This window comes from Pyxicephalus adspersus, chromosome 1, assembly GCF_032062135.1.
Source record: "Pyxicephalus adspersus chromosome 1, UCB_Pads_2.0, whole genome shotgun sequence".
Classification (NCBI taxonomy): domain Eukaryota; kingdom Metazoa; phylum Chordata; class Amphibia; order Anura; family Pyxicephalidae; genus Pyxicephalus; species Pyxicephalus adspersus.
This window is the reverse complement of record NC_092858.1, coordinates 138,507,507-138,517,637: the sequence shown is the minus strand read 5'-3', so window position 1 is coordinate 138,517,637 and position 10,131 is coordinate 138,507,507. Positions and strand designations below refer to the sequence as shown.

The following is a 10,131-nucleotide window of genomic DNA, read 5'->3' as shown; positions in this document are numbered from 1 at the left end:
GAGTTACACTTTTACTTGATTTAAGCCCCTAACACTAAAATTCTGGAGAAATGTATACTATATAATAACTTTACAAAGCCTTGCTGCTGCTCTTAAATGGCACACATATACAAGTTGTGGAACCTTTTGCCCCTTTCTACTATACAGCAAGTCCCAATTTGCCAGTAGTTAATATGGCTACGCCCGCCTTGTGAATGCATGATCACATGACGGTCTAGTTGCCCCGCCCCTTCAGCCTCTGATTTCACCGGGAACGCTGCTCCGTTCCATAACCAAGACTAAAACAGGTGCCGGTGTTCAGTTCAAAATGCCGCTCCTCGCCTTTTCTGTGTTGGCTCGGCACTGTCGGACCATGAGAGACATTACTAAGGCTGCTCCCCGGGTTTATAGTACATGTGAACATGTGACAAGCCGTAGGACCCACGGCGGGTAAGTACGTGATTACGTCACGCGTTATGTCTTTGTACGTGATTCCCTGCATTAGGGTTAGGATCTGGGTGTCATGGTGACCTTTGTGTGTGTCCGCCATAGGTAGAGTGTGAGAAGATAGCTCAGGGCACACTGTCGTGTGATGGGTGCCCAGTAGTGAATAATAATGACTAGCGGTTTATGTGCCCAATAAAAGTTATAAATTGTTGGTAAATACAAAACGGAGATTTAGTTTGTAGGCCTGATCACGTGGTAAAGTTACATAGCTGGAATAAAGACCAAATGGTCCAACCCAAAAAATAAATAAAATGCATTTTGGGAAATGAACCCCAATCAAAATGTCATCTAATTTCCTGTAATAGGAAAATCCCCCCTAATCCCCATACGCAATGCAATATTCCTTTCAAGCACCTACAGTGTCATTTATTATTATAAAAGCAGAACTAAAATCCATCCATGTGGATTAACTTTTGTCCTAATGTACAAGTTTGCATATGATTTGTACACATTAAATTAAATGAATGATAATCCCTGCTGTTTTATCTATCACTGCTGCTTTTTTCTTCTGGGTTTGGAGTCTCCAGCCTGCTGATTGGCTGGGCTGGGATGTTGTAACTGCGCATGCTTAGAGAGTTAGTTACTTCTTTGCATTGCCTTTGAAATCTCCTGTACGCTGTAAATATCTCTGGGATCCTCGTGTTTCCTGGCAGCCACAGCTCCATCTTATTTCTGACAGCCAGTGGAGTTTGCACATTAAAGCTTCATAGACTTCTAAGGAGCCTATAGATAAGCCCATGTCCTGATCCATGGAAATCTGTGGGGACTGGGATCATTGGACAAAACTGTGCGCATGCACTGCCGGATGTAAACAAAGACAGAGCTCTGACTGCCAGGAAACATCAGGATCTTGGTAAATATAAGGCAGAGGAGATCATTGTCTTTACAGCTTCTTCCTCTGAAAACTGAACTAACCTCTCCTTCGCCGGTGCCAATATTTTACCTGGGTCTCCGTCTAAGTTCATAACATTGGCTATCTTGATTGACTAGGCCAGAATGACATAGGTCATGCCCTGGAGTCCATTGAATTCTGGCTGACAGCTGTGCTGGGACTGTACCCTGAGCTTCACATGTGCAGCTAAGTGTAAAATCAGTTTCTGAAGATTTATGGGATGTCATGGTTCTTCCGAAAAATGGCACTTTATCTGATCCTTTACTATGCTTGGCCAACTTCTACTCCCTGAACTAAGATTCTGACTCAAACATAATTGTTCATAGACTGGTTTAGATCTTGGCTGTATTCACAAATATCTCACACAGATCAGCCCCTGCTGCAGCCTTTTGGTTTGTGACGTTCTACAAATGTTCCACTGTTGGTCTCTGATCAGGATCTGATCTGATCTGGAGGTGATGAGGGAATGCTTACATTTATCTACTTAACAAATTTGTTCTATCTGTATTTACAGAGTTGTTACCCTGTCATATGACCTATATGAAGGCCAATCAGCTGCACCTCCTCTGGTTCTTCTTCATGGATTATTTGGTAGTAAGTCAAACTTTCAGTCTATCTCCAAAGCCTTGGTGCGCAAGACTGGCAGAAAGGTAAGTACAAGTAATGTATCAAATAGTTGTTCATGTGTGAATAAATGTTTTGAAGTAAAAAAAGAAATGTAGGATATCAAGGAAGCTGTGTCAGTTTATGACATAGTATTGGGGCTTATGTCAAAGGGGGGGGGGGGGGGGAGTAGGAAGCTGTTTTTCATTCAGACGTATGCAGTTAGAGGAACAATGTTCTCGACAAGACTGTAAAAATCCTCCCACACCTTATCTCCATTCCCTAGAAGGAGGAGTCTGTAGGCACCATGTGCAGGGCTGGGGTGCCTTGAATTGCAGTCCACAAAACATCTGGCTGGATCAACAGTTGGTTGGTTGGCATTGGCAAATAATGACAATATTTGGTTCTGTCAACAGCAAACCTGAGTAACAGTCCCCTCATATCTGTGTTGACAGGTGAATGAATCATGTACATCCATGTTATACTAGTTGATGTAATGTTCCTTATGTCTTACAGGTTTTGGCATTAGATGCCCGTAATCATGGCAGCAGTCCTCATAGCGACATCATCACATACCACGCAATGAGTGCTGACGTGCGGCAGATCTTGCAGCAGCTTGACATACCTAGCTGCGTTCTAATAGGTCATAGCATGGGAGGAAAGACTGCCATGACCCTGGCACTGCAAGAGGTAAGCTGTGATTCACCATTGTCCTCTAGTTTTTAGATTCCAGTGTATTATTACTAGTAGCAATAGTCATAGATTCCCTTAGTTGAAGTACCAGTTATGTTTATTTTTTTAATGTAATGTTTTATGTTTGTTTTCCATTATACAAAATTTGTGATTTTCTTGGTTAGATACCATTTATGTTTTTGCATGCAAAAGCAGTGTCCACTGGAATTTATTTTTATGATGGCCTTCAAGACATTTCATTGTATATATCTAACCTACAAAGATGAAACTCTAGTTTGATGAACTGGCGGTAGATTTCTTTAAATTTTTTTAAGTAGTCCTATACACAAATATAAAATAAATCAAAATCTAACCCCTAAACTCTCATATAAGCTACATTGAACAGTAGAATATGCAATGTCAGTGGTGACCTTTAACAAAATCTTAATAATCTGTGGACATGATACATAAAATTATTGAGTCAGCTGGTGTTTTTGGGATTATATGCGTATCTAATCATTGCCTCTATTATGTTCCATATCTCAGCCACAACTGGTGGAGCGCCTGGTGTCAGTGGACATTAGTCCTTCTCCCACATCCCCCCAGTCCGGTTTCCCACAATATATTAAAGCTATGAAGGATATACACTTGGAAGGGAAAATGCCAAGGTCAACAGCCCGAAGACTGGCAGAAAAGCAGCTGAGTAGCATAGTACCGGTACGTGGCTGTCTCTCTATTTTCTCTCTAAATCTGCTCATAGAATAATGACTCTGGTGTTACATACTGTATAAAATTAATACTCTGTACATCTTAAGGCCTTACACAGATGGGCTTCTGGTGATGGAAATAGCCGTATGTATTGAAAAAATGAGTGGTGTTGTCCCAAAAGAGATGTTCTAGGGAGGAAGGGAAAGAGTCAGAGATGTGGCGGCTCATTAAAGCAGACTTATCACCTCAATGTTTACTTTATATAGAAGGTTTGATAACCCTTTTATATAAAGTGAAAATATATATTTTTTTTTTTCTTGAATAAGTTGCAGCGGTAAAGACTAACTCGGAGCACAGAGCCTCCTGGGATACATACGTCACGTATCCCTGTAGGCTTCAGGATTGGAAGGAAGAGAAAAAGAAAGAAACCTGGACGACGCGGGACTGTATCGAAGACAACTCCGGAGGGATCTGTGGTAGTAAAGGTAAGTGTAATTTTTTACTGTTATTTAGGTTCCACTTTAATAGGAACATCAGGCACAAGAAAGTAGTTCAGGTTTTGAACCTGTTAAGTCTATCCGAGGCTTAAAGTCTATTATCAAATAGAGAAACTTTTTTTTTCTTTGGTTAGGGTTCAAGCATCTGTTAGGTTTATTTGTTTTCTATCTTTTGTCTCATTAGGGATATTTCCCTTAACTTCCTGTTTTTGTAAACTTCAGAAACTGATAGGATTTCTATGCATTGTTAACCAGTTGACAAAAAACACATTGCCTAATCAAATTTCTTTACACATTTTGTTTTGTCTAGATAAAAAACAAATACTACACTATATGCATGAAGCAGTATAGTCATAAGTCTCACTAAATAGCCTTTAAGAACATACAGTTTGATTACAAACTGAGCACATTTATAAATTATCTAAAAAAAAAAAAACTAATTGATGTGAGCAGGAAGTGTACAAAACTATTATTGTACTGCTAAACAAGAAGCACAACCTGCATATGTTTTGTGTAAATAGGACTGTTCACATGTACAGAATAATAACAAGTTATACACAGAAATATGGTATCTGAACCATAAACCTAATTTATAACATTGTTTACTTTAATTAGATGACTTTTGCAACTACAGGTATATCTATTACACATTTAATTCTGTAAACAGTATATAAAGAGCTCACCCGTTATGTGTAGGTTCAACAATTACCCATAAATGCTTTATCACCATGACTAGTGAGCATATCTCTTGTATGTTTTTGATAAATCACCAAAAAATGTATAGAATTGTTGTAGCCTATACTCTTTTCTAATTTGTACTGCATTAAATGCAGGATGCAGCAGTCCGTCAGTTTCTCCTAACAAACTTGGTACAAGAGAATGATAATTTTAAGTGGAGAGTGAATCTGGAGGCCATTTCAAACCATCTGCAAGATCTGTTTGACTTCCCAGAATTCCAGGATCCTTATTCTGGGCCCACACTGTTCCTGGGAGGGGCAAACTCTCCTTACATCAGGTAAGTGGCTGATTGCTTTTACAAAACTGTTGGCACTCTTTTTTTTTTAACCACAACAGCTTCTTCTGTGCCTGCTGTAAAAATGCCCATGAAATACAATTAGGATCTTTAATCATCATTGAAGTAAATGCTTTTCTGCAGTGGTGATGTTTATAGTGATTCTTCTTATGTTAGATTATATCTCTAACTAAACTAATAAAAAAACTATTAAAAAAAAAAAAAAAAAATGAAACAGTTGTTGATCACAGTCAATCTGTTTGAATGCTGATTATAGAGCCAGTGTAATCTCTTTCAATTATCTGCATGCTTTAGTGGATTCCCTCAGTAGAAATAATTAAGGAGACCATTATGATAACAGACATCAGAAGGCTGGTGCTTTGTTTTTTTGTTTTTCTGATCCTCCTGATAAAGTAGAGATACGTATAAACAGTTTTATTTTTTTAAGTTGATAAGTAAAGTATAAATATGGTACCCATAACAACAATACAGAATGCATTTTGTACTGCATACTCCATGCCATTTAATTGCAAGATATCTTATCTAGTACATTATCATCACTTCTCCAAGTTTCATTTAAGTGCTTTGGTTTACTTTCTCAGTCTGTGAATAAAAACATTTTTTTTTACTTTTAACAGCTCTGAAAATTATCCTGACATAGAAAGACTCTTCCCATTTGCGAACATTGAGTATATCGAAGGTGCTGGACACTGGGTACATGCAGAACGGACACAGGAATTCATCAACTTCATCTGCACCTTTGTACAAGAAGATACGCCAAGTCAAGCATGACCTCTAGAAGAAATTTTTTAGACACTTTTTATTTTTAAGTCTAGGGGTAGATGTATATGGGCAACTGAAGGCCACTTTATGTAAAACCCAAGCAGAGACCTGAACAACCCTTGCACCTTTTTCTATCATTGTTCCGTGAAGATGTGCACTTGGACCTGACATTTTACGATTGGAAGACTTTTTTTGCATTAAGCCTTTTCATTCCATTGTTTCGCCAGAACTGACAAGTTCAAGCACACTTAAGAAGATGGTGCATGTCGGGTTCAATAGCATCTAAGGAGCAGATGGGAGAGCAGGTCTAGGTCCAATCCTGGCCTCCTGCCACCCATATACACCTACTGTAGATGGAATCTGGGAAGATTGAAAGACTTTATAGTAATATTTAAATTTTACAAAATACTTTTTCTGTATATTAGATTGTTATTGCCTTTTTTTTTAAAGAGTAACTGAGCGCTGGAAGCTGTACCCAGGCAACTGGGCAAAGGACTAAGTTGCCGGTATTGACTGTGGTCCTCCCCCTAGCTAACCTTAAGTTATCATGCCTTGCACATGTCTCTTTGTGTAGAAGGCCATTTTTGCAGAGGCACAGATTTTTGCTTCCTTGTGTCAGAGCATTAGAAATGAGAACAGTAAGCAGCACAATAGTGCCAAAAAGTTAGCAGTGCCTTAAGTCTAACACTCCAGATACAGAGCTTTGAGGCTGTAGGTGCAGGACGGCCTAGTCACATACCATAAAGTATTATTATTCTTTAGGAGGAACTCCAGGTAAAATGTTTGACATGCAGCTCCAGACCAGCCGAGTACAAATGATACCTAGATTCTTTTTCATTTTATTTAAATGTAGTTCTGACACTGCAACTTCCTCATTTGTTACATTCATTTGCTCAGGTTTTATCCTTAGTTTTATTTATCTTATGCTTTATTATGAATAGGTAAATTAACTAAGTTTTATAAAAGTATTGTTTTACATTTGGGTAATATGTAAAAAGCTGGTCATACATGGGCTGATACAATTCAACAAAGCCTCAATGATCATAAGGTAGGTAGGTCTTTATATTGTAAGCCCCATTAAAAACAGGCTGACAGGTGATAAAATATTGTCTGTATTTTTCTCAAAGCAATGCAGAATATCCTAGCATTAAAGAAATAAATTAATTAAATCTACATGGTATCTTTTTTGTCATATCCGGTTAAATATTTATTGTTTTTTTTCTACTTGCTATAAAGAGGATGCAACTACTTGATTATAAACAATATTACAGGTATATTTCCCAGTTTACATAGAAGTTCATACAGTCTAATTCATAGAAATTAGGAAAGTAGGTTATTGCAGTTTTCATATGCTCATTGTTGTTTATTAGCCTTTAATAAATAGGTCTTTCTAAGTATATAATTCAGTCCTACAGGTGGATGAGGTAATTTAAAGCAAATATGCTTGGATCTGTACATGCAGACATTTGCTATAAGAAGCAGCCTAGACACGTGAAATTTGATTGCATTAGATCTGTTTGATAAGCTGAAACTGGCAATACCTGTGTAGTTTGAGGACCTGCTCAATTGGGCATGGGATACACTCATATAAATTAGATATAATGGAAGTCCCCAAGTTTGCCCCTCTCTGCAGCTTCCAATGATTTTAGATTCATTGCTTACTTATTAAGGATCCACTGACACTTACAGGTAGGAAAAACATAAATGTATAGACAGTCCCTATATACAGAGCCAACACATCAATGGGCCAACACATCCAATGTTACAGGCTACCTGTCTGCAAGACATTCAGTTACAAAACCAACCCATATTACCCACAACCATATTCTGGACCAATATCACCTGCAATACCCAGGAACCAAACTCTTAGCCACCAGGAACAATTTCTCTCACCGAAAACAAATTTGAAGTGATTTACAGAGATACAGAGACGTGGTTTATATCTGTAAATAGATCAGGTAACTATAATACGGCAACTACTGCCCTTATTTAAGACTGAATCGTTATTTAGATTTTTGAACGTACATGATAATGTGCAATATTTCTACATGAATAAAGTTTAAACAATGCAAATTAACATCTTTATTAAATCATTTATTGTAATTTAGGCTAACGTAGAGTATACTACCTAAACGGTACCGGTGTTCTCCTCAAAAATGTTTTTCAGTTGGGTGGTAAAAAAGGTAGGCGGGGCTAGATACGGCAAATTTGGAGCTCCTAGTTATTTATTCCATAGCTATCCAGTAACCCCTGGTATTGTCTCAGTGTTCTACCTGCCCCCTATACTTTGTTTCAACTTTCTAATGCCTGGCTTGTTAGAATGTACAATTTTTTCCATTTTTTTGTATTATACCCCCACAGTCCAGTGCTGTGTATTTTAATCCAACTCCCTTGAGTTCCATGTTTTCATAGTGTAATACCTTGTTGTAGTGTAATATTGTGATCAATGTGGCTTAAAAAAATTAGGCTTAGTTCACATTGGCAGTAAAAATGCCCCTCCTAACTGACTACTTCTTGGCAACTGCTGGGCACCAGGGATTGGTAACTGGTGATAACTGCTAGGCACCTGGGATTGGTAACTGGTGATAACTGCTAGGCACCAGGGATTGGTAACCGGTGATAACTGCTAGGCACCAGGGATTGGTAACCGGTGATAACTGCTAGGCACCAGGGATTAGGGATTGGTAACCGGTGATAACTGCTAGGCACCAGGGATTGGTAACCGGTGATAACTGCTAGGCACCAGGGATTGGTAACCGGTGATAACTGCTGGGCACCTGGGATTGGTAACCGGTGATAACTGCTGGGCACCTGGGATTGGTAACCGGTGATAACTGCTGGGCACCTGGGATTGGTAACCGGTGATAACTGCTAGGCACCTGGGATTGGTAACAGACGGTAAGTTGTGGGCTTTTCGGGCCTAGCATTTTTTCAACCAGCAGTGGTTCCTGGTGAGAGGTAAGTGAGGGGTAAGCGCAGCAAATGCAACCTTACTGCTAATGTGACTTCAGCCTACCTTCAGATGTCACACAAACAGCATCATGCATGTGATTGCAGATGGGGCGAGGACAGCCAATGCCCTTCTCTCATCATTTCCAAAAACAAAAACTGCCTGTGAAATGTATCCACCCGCAATGTGATAGCTGTGTGTATAAAATCTGCTTGTCAGGTGCTGCAGCCTAACAACTCATTGCGTTCAATCCTTTAGATCACCTAAATTATTGGTTGTAATTACCGAAAATTTTTAGGGGACACAGGGGACTCTCATTCAGGAATTTCAAAATATGTGGCTCATGAGTTTAAAAACTTGTGGAAATTGGAAGATTTGGGTTGCTGTTTTGTAAGAAAGTGCACCTAGGAGCCCAACATTGAAAATGCAAATTAAGGACCCCCGGGGCCACCTACATAGTAAGAAGCATTGGGATGGGCCCCCTAAATATTTTACCTACCTTTCACCAAACTATACCTGTAATACTATCCCAATTTATCTGCAATAAGGAGGCGCAGGAAACTGAAAATGTAGGTGCAAGTGGGGAACAGATGTATAAACCCCTAAAATTTCATTAGCATGGCATCACTAGAATATAAAAACCTCTGCCCATCAAAATGTCTGCTTCCCTACCTTGAACCCCAATTTCTCTAGAACAGAGAGGTGCAGATAAACAGAATCATAGGTGCAAGCGGGGGACACTTGTGGCTAACACCCCCCAAACTTTCATCTCCATGGCATCAATACATAAAGTCTGCCCATCAAAACACGCTGCCCTGTTACCCATGACTTACCCTACCAGTACCTAAACCCCAATTTGGTTTTGATGGGCAGTCTAATGATGCCATTGTGATAAAACGTTAGATAGCTGTGTTATCCACAGATGTTCCCCACACATTTTAAATTTCCTACACCTCCCCATTCCAGAGAAATTGGTGTTCAAGGGTTAGAAATGGGCAGTAATGTGTAAGGCAGGGCAGTGTGTTTACCATAGCAATGAAATTTTAGTGGGGGGGGGGGTATTGAAAATTACACACTCTCTCTCTCTCCTTTCTCCTCCCAGCTCTGATGATCAGCCATCAGCTCTTATCAGCTATGTGTACCTAAACTCAGACATTTCACTTTACATAAAAGGGTACACAACCTTTTTATTTAAGTGCAACACCCTTGCATCTCGGGCATGCGCAGAAGGAGCCTTTTCGAGAAAATTTGCATGTGAGATTGGCAAGTTTTTTTTCATCCTACGTCTCACGATCTCCACCTGGGTCGGGTGGCGTAGGAAGAAGAACCAGAAAGAAGAGGAGAAGATGGCAGCGCCCAGAGCGCTGGCTCTAAGACGGATGCCTGGGACGACATGGGACCAGATTCAAGACACCTCTGGATGGATCAGACTGCCCTGCGGGATTGAAGGTAAGTCTATTTTTTTTAAGGCACTTTTTAGTTCAGTTCCTCCTTAAGTGTTATAAATACTATCTTCATATATAAATTA

At 39.5% G+C, this 10,131-nt stretch overlaps 1 protein-coding gene across 2 annotated transcripts; it reads left to right on the top strand.

Annotated features, from left to right (window-relative positions):
• Window positions 1-235: 235 nt before the first annotated feature.
• Window positions 236-6,826, top strand: ABHD11 (abhydrolase domain containing 11). 2 transcript variants are annotated; one of them, XM_072428628.1, is made up of 6 exons: window positions 236-429; window positions 1,893-2,028; window positions 2,498-2,671; window positions 3,200-3,370; window positions 4,692-4,873; window positions 5,509-6,826. In XM_072428628.1, the coding sequence occupies exons 1-6, from the start codon at window positions 308-310 to the stop codon at window positions 5,660-5,662; spliced, it is 939 nt and encodes a 312-aa protein (XP_072284729.1). In that variant the 5' UTR covers window positions 236-307; the 3' UTR covers window positions 5,663-6,826. The 2 variants fall into 2 exon arrangements, with proteins under 2 accessions (XP_072284729.1, XP_072284738.1); XM_072428637.1 differs by lacking the exon at window positions 236-429 and adding an exon at window positions 498-531.
• Window positions 6,827-10,131: the final 3,305 nt, after the last annotated feature.